General features: G+C 35.7%; 1 protein-coding gene across 1 annotated transcript in view; it reads right to left on the bottom strand.

Annotated features, from left to right (window-relative positions):
• EloA (transcription elongation factor elongin A) overlaps positions 1-15,778 on the bottom strand; it is a 123,316-nt gene that overhangs the window by 85,143 nt on the left and 22,395 nt on the right. The window contains exon 4 of the mRNA XM_090386935.1: positions 2,909-4,009. Coding sequence (XP_090243061.1) covers positions 2,909-4,009 — 1,101 coding nt within the window. The remainder of the gene's footprint in view (positions 1-2,908; positions 4,010-15,778) is intronic.

Genomic DNA, 15,778 nt, shown 5'->3' with positions numbered 1-15,778 from the left:
ATTAAGGCAGGAAGCAAAGGAGGTAAGCAAACCCTTACCTTACAATGAAATCTTTGGACTCATGAGAGGTCCCTGTGGACTGGAAATGTGTGTATGTATCCCTAATTCACAAATTAAGATCAAAGGGTAACGTGAGTAATTATAGACATGTTAGCTTAACTTCTGTTCCAGGGGAAATAATTGAGTCACTGGTTAAAGAAGTACTGCAGGACCTTCTAGACAGGAGTGCAGTTATACTTGTCACAGCAAGGGTTTGATCTTGTGTTACCAATTTAATTGGATACTATGATGCAGTAACAAAGGCTTTTGATATTGTTGCACACAAAAAATGCTGTACAAACTGGAGCAATGTGGCATTAAGGGCAAGTTACTGCTATGGATGAAGGGATGGTTGATTAGAAGAAGACAGAGAGCAGTTATCAATGACTAATGTTATTGGTGGAGTCACTCAGTGTTCAGTTTTGGGCCCATTATTGTTTTATCAATATTGATGATATTCATAGGGAAAACTAATGAAAGTAATCAAGGTAAGCCACTGCAACAAGATCTATAAAAATTAAGCCAATGGGCTGAAAAATGGAGTTGGAAGTATCATATTGACAAATGCAAGGCACTGCATATATAGGTAGCAGTAATCCCAGATTAACATACCAACTATGTGGTATTACACTAAAAGTAGTGGAAAATGTAAAAGACCTGGAGGTAATTGTGCAGTCAGATATGAAGTTCTCTGAGCAGTGCATACAGACTGACAGGGCAGCTCATGACATTTTGTCAATAATATACAGGAACTCTGCTAGTAGGGATAAGGAAGTGATTATTCTTTTGTAAAAAGCCATGGTTAGACTTCATCTTGAATATTGTATTCAGGTTAGGAAGCCTCAATTGAAGGACATGTATCTGCTGGAACAAGTACAGAGAAGGGAATCAAGTTTGGTGAAGGGAACAAAAGGGAACTATTACCAAGTGGTGAAGGGAACTCTTACCAAAAAAGGCTTCAGTTCTGCAAATTGTAGCATCTACAGACTAGTCACCTATGAGGAGATCTGACTGAGGTGTTTAAGGCATAGAATGGGAGTAAGTTCAATGTTGATGGCATTCTTCCTCTTTCTGACACTACATGCATGAGGAAACATAACTTCAAACTGAGAAAGGATGATTGCAGAATAGATGTGTGGAAGTTTGCCTTCAGCCAGCAGGTGGTTGATTGCTGAAACAAACTTCCATCTGTTGTTGTGGAAGTGGGTAGTATGAATAAATTCCAGGAAGAACTATACAAATTCTTGGAGAACATAGATGGGTGAGGCAGGTAGAATTTTTTTTTTTTTTTTTTTTGCTGCTGCTCTAAGATTGTTTTCTTGTATCATTTACCACTACTAATACTAATAAGAAAGTTTAAAAAATTACTCATACACTGTATGACACTAATAATACTAGATATGTAGTAAAGAATAAAATTACTCTGGAAAGATAAACTAAGATTTTTCCTGATATTTAGTTTTTCACAATGATTTTATTCATTTATTAGCAGAAAAAGCAAACAGCACAAAACGTCAGAAAATCCTCTAACTACGAATGTTCAAGACAATATATAATAGATGTTACTTCCCTAAAGAATTCTGGATTTGATTTTTTTTTTGATTTGGTAGTTGTTGGCGCATCGGCTTCTGTGGCCATATTGCACCTCCCAAGGTTTTTGCAGTACTTTGATCCAAGCCCGAGGCGGGAATCGAACCCGCGACCTTTGGGTTGCCGGGCAGGTACTTTACCCACTCAGCTAGCCCGGTCGGCCGAGAATTCTGGAACTCAAATGAACATGGAGGAAAATGTATATATAATTACTGACAATTACAAATAAATCATAATAAAATAAAAAATTACAAATAAATCTATACAGACAAATTCTGTAACACTAATTCATCCGAAACACTCCTACCATGCATTGTAATTAACAAATTACTTATTAAATAAACACTGACTGCTTATCTAATAAATGCTTTGGCATCCTATTTTCATTGTTTATCTAACAGTGAGTTTTTTATTTATGCAAATAATGAAATGCATTATGCAACTATCTATATACGTAGAAACCAAAGTCCTCTAAGGTTCACTTACTAATAACATAAATTAAAGTTACAAAGAAACTAATTTTTCAATTAAGATGGGCACCAAATTAAATTCTACCATAAACAATGTTAATTCACGCATGACACCAACTCTCACATTTAAATATTGTTGCAATAATAAAATAATAAACATGCTAATAGTGAACAACAAAAATTACTGACTGAAGGAGTTTTTAAAGGTGTTTTGGAAATCAATTTAACAATATCTAATGTTTGAATGTTATCACCAGAAAACAAATTCAAACATTAGAAATTATAAATAACAAATTATTTTAAATGATTCTATAACCTTGTTTTGCCAGAGGAATTTCATATATGATGACCATAAGCAATTTACAATACTATTAGTGACTTATGTGGCAACAAGTAGCAAACTTATTGTCACATTTATTGCCAAACAAATGTGCCAAATTTAGCCTATATCTGTGAATAATTTTCTAATCTTGCTAAAAGAGCTAATGCTCTTCTTCATTGCATCTCCCTCCACTTGTTAGCATAATAATAGGATTCTGCAGTTAATCTAGAAGTGTAGCCAGTCAATAATTTTAGTGAGTGTTTATGCTAGTGTTGAGGTGTGAGACCTTCTCTACAAGTTATAACATTAAACTAAAGTTAATAATATTCATATGGATTTGGCATTAGTAGAGGCATATAATGCAAGAAAGCAAGCTTATACAGCATACAGATTTAGTCCTTTCCTTGGCTGAAATACTTTGATAAGCTTCCAATAATACAATTTAAAATATATAATTACTTTAGTTGTAATTTTAGGTTATACTTACCTTCTCTAGGGCAAGTGGAATGACAAGTGGCTTATATTTACTTTCCTTGTGCTGCTTATCAGGATGCTTGGATTTTACTTTAGTTTCTTTTTCTCTACTAGAGGAATGTGCTACAGATGATTTAGTTTCTTCTTTTTTGTGTGTTTTATTTACAACAGGTGTAGGTTTTGAATGTGTACGTTTTTTTTTAATGTTCACTGCATCATTAAGGCCCAAGCAAGCTTCAAAACTTGCCATAGAGCTTGTAAATCCTTCACTGTCTGCCATTTTAATTAGTTTCTTCGTACCTTTCGATCCTGATGACTTAGATTTTGAGTTTCTAGACTCCTTTTCACTAGTGTTTTCAGAATTAGGTTTAGTTGCTGGGCTACTCTTTTCCCCAAGATATTTATCTTTTGTCTTATCATGACGTCCATCTGAATAGACTTTCTGTTTCCTTTTGGTATCTAATAAATAAGAATCATTTTGTGAGGAACTAAACTGCTCACCAGATTGCTTAGATTTTTTTTCAGCTGAGTTAATGAATTTATTATTCTTATTCCGTTTTGCTTCTAAACTACTAGAAGACACATCTTGTTCTCTTAAATGTTTAGAAGTGGAAGACCGAAGTTCACTGCGGTGGTGTGGAACATAGTGGTGAGCATCTTCGTCAGTTTCACTGGAGTTTTTGGAATAATATTGCTTACTAGAGTGTAGTGGGCTATCTTCATTCCTACTGTTATAAGAATTAGATTTCCACTGGTTTACATTATCCATTTCATAGTCTTGGCACTGTTGATCATAATTTGCATAAACCAGTTCTGCCCTATCTTCGTCGTCGTCCTCCTCCTCCTCCTCCTCCTCTTCCTCCACTTCTGATTCCTGGGATTGTAAACGTGAATTATATTTGCTCTTGCTTAATTTAGGAGAATAACTTCGTTCTGAAAATCCACTATCTCTTTGAACCATTTTGGGAGTATCCTTTGCTGGTTTAATTTGGTGCTTTGTGCTCTGCGATGTAGAAACAAGATGCAACCAATCAGCAAGTACAGTCTTTGCCTGGTCACCAATTTCACCTTCTAGTTTCTTCATGCTTTTGACTATTCTTCCTATTCCTGTTTCCTGAAAACAAAAAAAGAATTTATCATATTAGAAACTCTTCAGGTTAATAATGAATAAGAAAATGCAATTAAATTTTACTATTCATTTACTAATCAAACTAAGCTGAATCCTATGGAACTTGAACTGCTTTACAAATATAATTTCATAAATTACATTATTCACCAAAAAATATATGACAGGTGTAAAAAGGATGTTCAGACTTAAATATAAAATGAATGGGAAACTATTTTATGTGAAAAAGGTTGGCAACTGCATGGGGTCCCATTATCTTAACTCCAGTAAGTGGTTTTAAGATAATGGATTAAGTAATAAAATGTCAAGGTGGACATTATATTACTTAAAAATTTGCTTTTTGTTATATTTTAATTTAAAATTAGTAGTACTATTATTTTTTTGTTTTTTTTGATAAAATAGGAGAAAATACTTATTATTTGACCTTCAAAAATGCTTAACAACAAGTGTCACTATAAGAGTAAATTCTGTCGCTATTAGCAGCATTATTTGCTTCAATACTTCATATTCCCTTTCACATCATTATTTCATATTCCTCTTTGTAGGTCCATAGGAGATTAATAATACTATAAACTAGGTGTCATAATGCTATTAACTAAGTTCATAACATTATGAATGTTACAACATAATATATAACTTAATTCCATAGCATGATATATATTCAAGCTGTGAATAATGTAGTGTTATTAAATTTGCACTCGTGTTATCTGTTAATTTAGTTTAGTGTGGTATTCTCAAATTAAGTTAAATTTAAGTGGAAAATGTACCTCAGAATAGAGCAGCAATGCAAAGGGTTCAAGGTAGCAGGAGTGCTGCAGCTTAGGGGAGAAATGAAGTGGACAGACAAATCACGATTTTATAAAATATACTTCTTGTTCAATGTTTGCAGATGTATATGCAATGGGATATGATAAACCTGAAGGGGGATGTCTTTGTGTATGTTCAGTGAAACAAGTGTGAGGAAATTAAATGCAAGTTCAGCATTCTGATGGGCATTTATGAGAGCTTGAAGAACAGCACTGATACCCTCAAAGAATTTAAAATAGGCCCATCAAGCTCTCAGATGCCCACCTCAATGCCAGAGCTTATACTCATGTCACACAACCCAGTAAAAATCCAAGGGCAGAATGGTCTACCTTTTTGGATTTTTGTCACCAACAGAATCTCTTTTCTTGAGAGCAGAGTCACCGACAATAGCCACTTTCGGGTCCCACAGGAAATGGCTACTGTTGGTGACTCCACTGTCTGGAAAAGGATAAATCTGTTGTATAAAAGGGATAGGTAAAATAGGAGCAGGGCATGTCTGCCAGGGGTAAACATTAATGATTTTGTAGAGCAGTTATCTTTTAGGGCCACAAAAGGTAATACTGTTGTACACACGGGCACTAATGATATCAAAAACAGGAAATCTTGGAATCTATTTAACAGGTATAGCATAATGCTGACAGAAAGAGGTGTCAGGATTAAATTTGAAAGTGTGTCAAATTCAGTCCACACATGATAGCAGGAGTATGATTAGTATTAGTAGTGACAAATGATGCAAGAAAGAAAGCTTATACATCAGTCAACAAAAAAAACCACCATTATCCTCACACATCACCTATCCATCCCTCCAATAGTTTGTCTCTAGTTCTTCCTTGAATTTTTTCAAAGTATACACTTCCACAACAGATGGAAGTTTGTTCCAACAATCAACCCACCCCCCCACTAGCTGAAGGCAAGCTTCTACACATCTATTCTGCAAACCATCCTTGTCAATTTCACTTTCTGTCTCCTTATGTATGTAGTCTGAGAAGAGGAAGAATGCCATCAGCATTAAGCTTGCCCAATCCATTCAAAGCCCTAAATACCTAAATCAGATCATTGTCCAAGTCTCCAGATGTTGCAATTTACAGAACTGAAGCCTTTCTCGTAAGAGCACTCCTTTGTTCCCCAAACCAATCTTGTTGTCCTTCTCTGCAACCATTCAAACATATCTTCACCCTTCTTAATATGATGACTCCAGATGTGACATTGTACAATAGGATAATCATCTCCTTATTTCTGCTAGCAAAATCCCTGTATATCATTGACAAAGCCATGATCTGTTCCAGCAGCCTATCTGCACTGCTCAGAGAATTTCATATCAGAGTGCACAATTACCACTGAGTGTAGTGCAACAAATGGTATATTAATCTGGGATTACTGCCAACCGTATGCAGTACCTTGCATTTGTCAAAGTTAAACTAATTTTTTAAGGTCTTGTTGCAGTAGCAAACCTTGATTAATGGCATTAACCACACAGCCAAACTTTCTACCATCTGCAATTTAAATATTAAAGAACATTTGTTAATGTTATCAAGGCAGTATTAGGTGGGTCAAAAAACTGATAGCTTGATGAGGGGGATATTGGGATATGCAACTGCCAAGAGGTGGAGGATTACAAGGCCTGCTGGTGACCCTCAAGGGAGAAGCAATTGCACAGGATATGTCAGGGTTACTAAGCACAAAAACAGGTGCATATACTTACTTGTACACTAATGCTACAAGTATAGTAAATAATTTTGAGGAATTTGAAGTGTTGTTTAGGCTATCGAATGTGGTCATTCTGGGGATATCAGAAACGTAGTGCCATTTGGGTATATGGGAGGTGGAATTTCAATATCGAAACTACATTTACAAAATGAACAGGAGTGAAGGGTTTATTTTCTTGGTTAAGAAGCACACAGACTCTAAGCCAGTGCATCAGTTGACATGGGTGCACTGTTGAGTCAGTTTGGTGTAACATAAGCACTGAAAAAACAAAACAAAAAAGTAGGGATTTTTATGGGTCAAATAACTGTGATAAATATAATGGAGAGTTATACAGAAAATACAGTGGGCCAGCAAATTAGAATGTCTTATAATCAGGGCATTTAAATTTCAGGTATTGAATGGAACTTGTGGGCTAATTCACTCTCACAGTAACAAAACCTTTCTCGATTTAATGGATGAGTGCTTTCTACATTAGCATGTTAGAGAAGTAATGTGAGAAAACAATACTCTTGATCTCATTATGAGCAGTGCCTCTTCATGCATTCAGAATCTGCAGATAAAAGAAGAACAAAGGGTTTTGGCAGTGATACACAGGACTGCCTTGGTATAAGGAAATTAGTTAGGCAGAATTTTGAACACTACAGACATGTCTAGACAGCCTCATTTTAGGAATAATGTGGATCTGTTGGAATAGGTGTATAAAAGAGCAACCAGATTAGTCAAGGACACAAAAGAGTACACTTACCATACAAGACTTCAGCTCTGCAAATTGCAGTGTATGGAAACTAGACACCTGAGAGGAGACCTAATTGAACTGTTTAAGGCCTTAAATGGATTGAGTAAATTAAATGCAGATGACACACAAATGATATAAATTTAAATGGAAACAAGTTAATTAACATATGCAGTTTATAACATTTCAGGTGCATTCATTTTTTCTGTGTTTAACAGAAGTGAAAAGTAAATCCAGTTATCTTCTTATAAATTAATTACTAAGATTATATCTTTATAGAACACTTAATAAAACTATAGATTTAAGTTCTCTAAACTTAAGCCGTTTCAGTTTAATTACAACTGTATACTTTTGTTTAAGTCTCTTTCTTCTCTATACATATTTCTCTATTCACAAAAAAAATTAACAAAATTAACATACACTATAATATTGAGTACCCAGTTGAAAGTTAACAGAGATGAATATATATATAACAACATCAAGAGTATGATGCCACCTCAACTGTTGATACAAGGATAATTAGTGACAACAATAATTTACAGATCATTAACGAAACAAACAAAATGAAAAAAAAAAAAAATATATATATATATATATATATATACTGTATATGAATTATAAAATTAATGCACAGGAGGGGAGAGAATTATTTGTTAACTTGTTCTTTAATGGTAAACTGAACAAGAAAGAAAATTCACCCAAATTCTACATTCTATATGGGAGAGATCAAAATCAAATCTGCCTGATTATAATACTGGGTTGGCCATGTCTTCTGCTGCATAGGTGGCAATAATCTGAGAAGTTTTGCAAAATGTAGAGGGACCGTGGATTATTTTGGCATTACTATGAAATTCAGAATCAAGGAAAATGCTCTCTGCTTTGCCAAACACAATTATATGTTAGAAACATTTGATTCAGTTGCTTGGGCACTGCTGTGAAAAACATTCTTTAAGAGTAGAACTTCTGTTAAGGGCTCAGGTGCTATGAAGAATGGTAGAGTTATAGATAACTTGAGTGAATGTAACTGGTTGTTCATAGAGTTTATTGACCTGCGAGGAATTGTGATAAAGTTTTAAACTGGCAAGGACTATCTTTAAACGAACAGTAACATTCTCTTTTCAAAAGATACAAAAGAACAGCTACATAAAGATGAAGACCAAAAGGAAACTCGATACATTATCTTGAGTGGAATGGCTGGGGCAGACTAAGACAATACCAAAATCTCAAAAGATGGGCCCAAAACAGAGGATGTTGGCACTCCATGATGATCAATCTTCATAATGGAAATGGCACCAGATGATAAATATTCCTTATGTTAATGGTGGTTTGATTAAAAACATGTAATCAAAAATACCTCTTTGAAGGCAGATCTATAAAGGGATAGAAATTTGGCTCCTTCAAAAATTCATATATTTACCACACTAGAGAGCATGGAGAGCTGTGCAGGACTTTTCTATATGCCCTAACTGCAAATCATTGTGTTTCCCACCCTACTGTGAAACATTCACAACTGACATGACAGACAGCAACCTAAAATTCTGAAAGAGGTTATAGAATGCTTCAAAATCTGCAAGAGTGATTTCATTCCTGAATAATACAGTTACGTTATGAGTTCTGGCCATCCCAGAGATCTTCTCACTAATTGGAGGTATGAAGGGAATACAGGTGTGGGACCATTTATCTGGCTACCCAGTAACTGAGGGTTGCTGGATGGGGGGGACGGTCTCCAGAATTCCGGTAGCCAGGCCTAAAATGCACAAAAAACACATGAAGAAATGCAAGAAAATAAAATATGAATAATTATTGAGCTGAGTTGATTCATATCAATTACATGGCATCATCAGAATATCTTCAGAAATATTTTGACAGTTTTGGGAAGACATAGTTGATGGGATAGGCACACTAGAAGTTGAAGGCTGGGATTCAGGCATACATGATGTACATGTACCTGTAGAGTTTACCTTTGAAGCCATTTTCTGAAATACAGCCACTCCCCGACTTACATAAGGGTTGCGTTCCGCGGAACTCTGTGTAAGTCGAATTTTACGTAAGTCGGAATTTCCCTAAATGCTTACGCAGCACTTGCAACTATGTGCATCAAATTTGATTGAAGCAAAAAAGAAATGTTCGATGAACATGAAAATACAATTATTTATTCAATTTTTTTTTATCTCATGTGCAGGAAAAATTACAAAAGTGTACAAAATGACAAAAATCTCAAAATTATAAAAAGAGAGAGGAGAAAGACATAATGTCAACAAGTTTTACCTTTCAAGCATCGTTGTCAGAATCAACGTCTCCAGCTGATAAGCATGCCACTGCAGAAGTTGAGGGCTGTGGAGATTTAGAAGGGATCCAATGCATCACAAAATTTCTCTGCAGCTGCAGAATTGGTACTGGCAACTTCACCACATACTTTATGTTTTGGAAACTAGCACAATGCTTGAACCTATTAAACCACCCGGTGCTTGCCACGAACTTGGCTTGGGGTTCGCCATACTTATCCTTAATATCTTCATAAATACTTCTTGCTTTTGCTTGAATGGACATTGGACTCAGGTGCACTTGCTTCTGAATCTGATTTTCCATCCATATTATTAATAGCTTTTCCATCTTTGATATAGCACCTGAATGCTGTTTTGTGATCACCTGATCTTAAATGATTTGATCCTTTAATATGTTCTTTTATACACGCACTGTCCCTTAAAATAGTATTTGCTGTTGAAGCAGCGAGACCTAATTCTGTGCAATAGATGACAAACTTTGTCCTGCTTCGTACTTCTTAATTAATCATCTTCATTTCTAAATCAATTTTGTTTCGTTTCCTAGCACTGCAAGCACTTGCACTTTCCGTTGGCCTCTTTCCCTTCACCATTGTAATAAGTAAATAGGAATGAAGAGAAGATTCTAAAAATTTATTTTATGTTTTTTATATGATTGAAGATTTCAGTGAAGGGGAACTCATTTCACCATAATAATGAAACGTAAAAACCCACACAATTCCAGTTATCGGTATTATCACAAATGCAATAAGACTGAGTTTACTACCCATTTATAACAGATTGTGCTAAAAGAAAAGCCCAATAAAATAAGCAAAAATACCAATAATATAAGCTTTTTAAATATTTCACTTTATTAATTTCCAAATAGCCAGATAAATGGTCCCACAATGTATTTATAGTATTGGACTATGGTTTGTGCTGTGGTGGAAATAGTCATGGATATGACATTATCTGGACATCCATTTTCTTGGATAAATTTCTAATGGCTTAATAATCAAGCCATTAGAACCCTAGCCCGACCTAATGAGGATTCCAGCCCAACCCCAAAGTACATCAAACCACCAACCCTAATCTTACAGAAAGAAGGATATAAATCTGTGGAAGTGTGTGGAAGTCCTTTACAAAACCAATCACTTAATATGCATTAAGCACAATGCAAGCTTACTCTGGCTTCACATAATTAATATACCAACAATTTATATACCACTAATCCCTGACTCTATATCTAATGCCACAAATTGAATGTTGAACCATATGCACTTGAACGTTGCACTGTAATGCAACAAGGATTTCTGTAGTTGATTTTTATCGAACCAACTAGATCAGTGCTACACTTTGATATCGACAATCCATTCAGTGTTAAAGTGGGGATAGTGATGGGCCTAATGCTGAGGATCCTGTATAGCTGCAGCACCTATAGAGCTCGACTTTGAAATTACTCTCCAATTACAACTACCCTCCTAGATTACTCTACTTGAGAGTAATCTCTCAGGTCATTTCCAAATTTCCACAACCCATCCCTCCTCACCTTCCCTTACCATCCAAGAATCGATAAAAAAAATTCTCCAAGATAGCCCAGAACCATACCACCAGTTTACGTTACTGGGAAAAAGCAACTAGTGGGTTTCTATAAGTCTTCCTCTATCCTAAGCACAATCTCATGATTCTGTTTACCAGGTAGAGTGCCAGTTGTACGAAACTCCAAGGGCAACAGATGGCTGAGCTGGAGGCCAGTGATATAGAACACCGCTACAGCTCTGAACAAAATGCAGCCAACACCCCTAACCCAACATCCTTGCAGTCATTCACAACAAAAAAAAAAAAAAAAAAAAAAAAAAAAAAAATGCAGAGACAGAGAGGAAGATCATGGAGGGCTGGTCAGTACAAGCCAGGCTCTCCTCAAACTCAAACAGAAATAAAGGCAAATATACTATCCCTCCTCACACTAGTTAATTATCTTCAAGGAGACCATTAAACATTTCAATTAATAGGAGAGAAAGACAGGTTACAAACTCCAAAAATATGCCCTCTGCTGGCTCTAGCAACCTGACAGAATGTGCAGCCATAAATAGAAGGATCATCTCACCCTCCCAGGTAGAAGCAACCTCTACATCAACCCATCAGAAAGAGCCACACAGAACATAGGGCCACATCAAACCATTGGGCTCACCCTAGGAGATCAGTCAATATAGTGGCCCATAACTATCATGATCATCCATAGCTAACATGACTGGACTTCATTTCCAGCAATGAGTACGGAAATCGCCTTATTACCAGGTCCTGGGACCGTCACGTTATCCTCCCAGCAATAGGACCCTGCATTCCTTCAATAAACAGAATGAACAATAAATTTTTGTATATTGTACATGTCATCAGGGGGTCTCCTTGTTTTTCTCTTCAACCACAAGTTTGTCAATTACAACATTATATTTCTAGATTCTTACTACATTTATCTCTCATGCTTTCCTTTATTCTTTAGCCCAGAAGGTTGGCAAAGTGGCCTTAAAAACATTGGCTAATCATTTTCCTTCAATCTTGACTGCCTTATTTACCTATATATTTATTTATTTTTATTTTTTTTGTTGCGTGCATGCGTGCGTGTGCTCACTTTTTATCATCTAATAAAGTTCTGATTCTGAATCAGAAATAAATACTTCAATTTTGCAATAAAGCTTGAAATATGCTTCCTGTAATAAGGAAGAAATTTTGCAACAAAGTGAGGAGGGTGGATACATTAGTGCTGTCAAATGAAACTTCAATGATCTTCAAATGAAACATACAGAACAGCCATATCAGCTTTTACATTGAATGCATTATGAACAGATTTTCACAGCCAGGAGATTCATTATATTTGATCTATTAATAAGCCCCGGGTGAAGTCACTTTTGGCTTGCTAATAAATTGGCAAGTTATTGAACAACCTTTTCCAGGAGCTTTAGAAAAGTCAGGATCAGTCTAAAATGTTTGAGTAGAGTTGGGGCCTGCATTTCTTAAAATGGTATAACTATACTGTATTTATTCTACTCAGCTGGAAACAACTGGTGAGCAAAGAAACAGCTGAAAATATGAAGCAGCTCTTTGGGTATAAATTGACTAATATAGATGATAATAAAATGAGAAACTTTATCAATGCCAGCTGTCCCTGAAACCCAAGGGAGACTGCCCTTATCGACTGCTGCCTATTTATCTGTAATGAGGCCAATTTATTGCAGAAGATATTATTTCCTTTAAACTTTAGCTTACTAGAAGCTAAAGTATTTGAGAATCTTGTAATAAAATTCATTCATTCAGCTGAATCAAGGTGAATGAGCTGCCAGCAGTTGTGGTTGGAGTTTGGCACTTACATCTTTGCCTAAGCTAGCTTTTTTTTTTGTTTTTTTTAATTTCCAGTGATTTGAGCCTCTTGAAGGTCACTCTGTTGCATTAATTTATTATTTTTTTTTTTTTCAAATTAGGGAAAAGTACAACAGAAACCATGAAATGCTTAAAATGGCATTCAGAGAAGATGCTATATATGTTGGGTTGAGATTCATAGTGGTGTAAGTCAGCATATTCTGATTTTTGAAAACAAGGCGTTTTGTGTTTGCATTCATAAAAAACTCAAAAATTTTAATTTAACGAATTGTGATACACTTAGAGGTTAAAAAACTTTAAAAATTTACATGAGCTTGACAATTTTTGTTAATATTCAAATTTTTGGTCAGCAGTGTTTATATAATTGACTTACACCATTATGTTTCTAAGCAGTTTACCTATTTTGAAATGGTAAATTACTGTAAGGAGATGACTGTTATCAAAACTATGATTTCATACAGAAGAGATATTTTTTTAAAAATATAAAAAGTAAAAAGTACACTATAACAAAATTTTAAAAAACCTGAGCAATAGGCACACTGGGAATTTTTTGTCAAAATAGTTAAGATTGTCTTAGTTGTTGCAGAATGATCATAAAAAACCAAATATGAACATAATAAATTTAATTATAATGTAAAAGATGGTCACAAAATTAAAAAAAAAATTATAGTTGCTTTTTGTTGATCTCATTTTTTTAAAAAGCAATTAAAAAGTCATCATCACTAATTCAACATTCATAAAACACTGTCACCACAAACAAACTACTGTTTATGCTTCATCTTCTTCCTCGTAGTCGGATAACGTACCTAGATCTCAACTTTTTTTGAGCTTCTAATACCTTTAAAGAAGGCATGGCGAATTGGAGGGATGTATTTGAGAAGGTATAGCATCTCTTTTCTTAGAAAGTTCAGCACTCTAGGACCATTATACAACTTTTCTTGTTCAGTACTTTTCAAGCTCTTAGAGCAACCCTATTTTTGGGTTTGACATTCAGTTCCCTGAAAGGGATGTCTTCATCCAATGTACACTTGTAGAAAATCGTGAATGGGTTTTCCTGTTTCATAATGGAGCCGCTGTATCTTCAACCAGTTTACATTCCTGTCTTCAACATTCTTCTTCCATTTTGTTATGCCTTTTTCAAGCGCTTCTGTTTTCAAAAAGTCAACTTGTTGCATCTTTACAACCATAAACCTGTTGTGCCTTCTGGCAAACTTCACAGTATCATTCCATCCTTCTGGAACATAAATAATCTTGTTTTTCCCAGCTTGCTCAATCAGCCCAAAGTCTGAGTCATTTGGAAGGTAAGAGTGGCCAGAAACCATTAATTTGTGGTCTATGACTTCAACTGAAGTTTCTTGAATCAGTTTCATTAACGATAAGGATACCTTGATGTTCTGATTTTGGCCAATGCATGTGTCACTGTATATCATCTGGCGCACTATGATCTCCGTTGTCAATGCGCCAATAACCAACAAAACAACCAACCAAACTGTATATCATCACATGTTTTTTTTTTTTAACTTAATATGCTTAATCAGGCAAGAAACAATCTCTTGTGAACCTCTGGATGCAATGGTCTCATCCCAAATGCACACAGTCAAGGTTATTTGTGACATCATGCAAATTTAAATTATAGCAGTACATATTGTGCCTATAGTAGGCCTCCGAAAAAGTTAATTTTGGGAATGGCAGGGCTTTTTGTAAATCTATCGTGATTGTATAGATGTCAGAATTTCCTTGGGCCTTCACCCCATCAGCCCTTTAGTTGATTTCTTGCTTTCTCTGCTTTTGCCAAATGAAAACCATATTGCCCTTCCAAATCACCTGTCCTTTATTTGTCCTTTTTTACATCAATCGACTGTTTGTACTTTCCACAGGTCTTGCAAGTGTCCTTTCAAGGAACATAATAGTAATAGTGGTATGTGATGCAAGAAAGCAAGCGTATGAGCTTATGTAGTATCAGCCAAAAAAAAAAAAAAAAAAAAATTCCCACGACCATTCCCTCTAAATGTTTGTCCAGTTCCTCCTTAAATTTATTTAACCTATCAACTTCCACAACAATAGATGGCAGTTTGTTCCAGCAATTAACCACCCACTGGCAAAAGACAAATTTCCGCACATCTATTCTACAGCTATCTTTCCTCGATTTGAATTTATATCTCCTTAGGTTCGTAATCTGAACAAGTGGAAGAATCCCATCAGAATTCAGCATGCTCAACCCATTCAAGGCCTTATACACCTCAATCAGATCACACTGCAGATGCCTAGTCTCCAGCCACTCCAATTTGCAGAACTTAAGCCTCTCTTGGTAAGAAGATCCCTTCATTCCCCTCACCAATCTTGTTGCCCTTCTCTGTACACACTCAAGCAAATCAACATCCTTCCTAAAATGAGGCCACCAGACCTGTACGCAGTACTCAGCATGGCCTGACCATTGCCTTATACAGAGGGACAATCACCTCCTTTTCCCTGCTAGCAAAATTCCTGTATATCATTGACAAAACCCCATAACATGCTCTGGCAGCCTGTCTGCATTGCTCCGAAAACTTCATATCTGACTGTACAATTACTCCCAAGTCTTTTTCATTTTCTACCACCCTAAGTGTAGTACCACACATTTTGTACATTCCTCTGGGGTTACTTCTACCCATATGCAGTACTTTGCGTTTGTCAATGTAAAACTTCAGTTGCCGCTTCTCAGCCCATCTTCCCAAATTTTCTAGATCCTGTTGCAGTAGCACACTGCCATTGTCATTAACATTGTCAAACCTGATATACCTTCATCAATATCATTGATAAATATACAAAACAACAGTGAACCCAACACTGAACCCTGTGGGACTCCACTAATAACATTAGTCCACGAAGAGCAGC

This window comes from Mastigoproctus giganteus, chromosome 12 (genome assembly GCF_048544385.1).
Source record: "Mastigoproctus giganteus isolate SK-2022 chromosome 12, ASM4854438v1, whole genome shotgun sequence".
Lineage (NCBI taxonomy): Eukaryota > Metazoa > Arthropoda > Arachnida > Uropygi > Thelyphonidae > Mastigoproctus > Mastigoproctus giganteus.
Note: the sequence above shows the minus strand (reverse complement) of the source record. Positions and strands in the feature narration are given on the sequence as shown.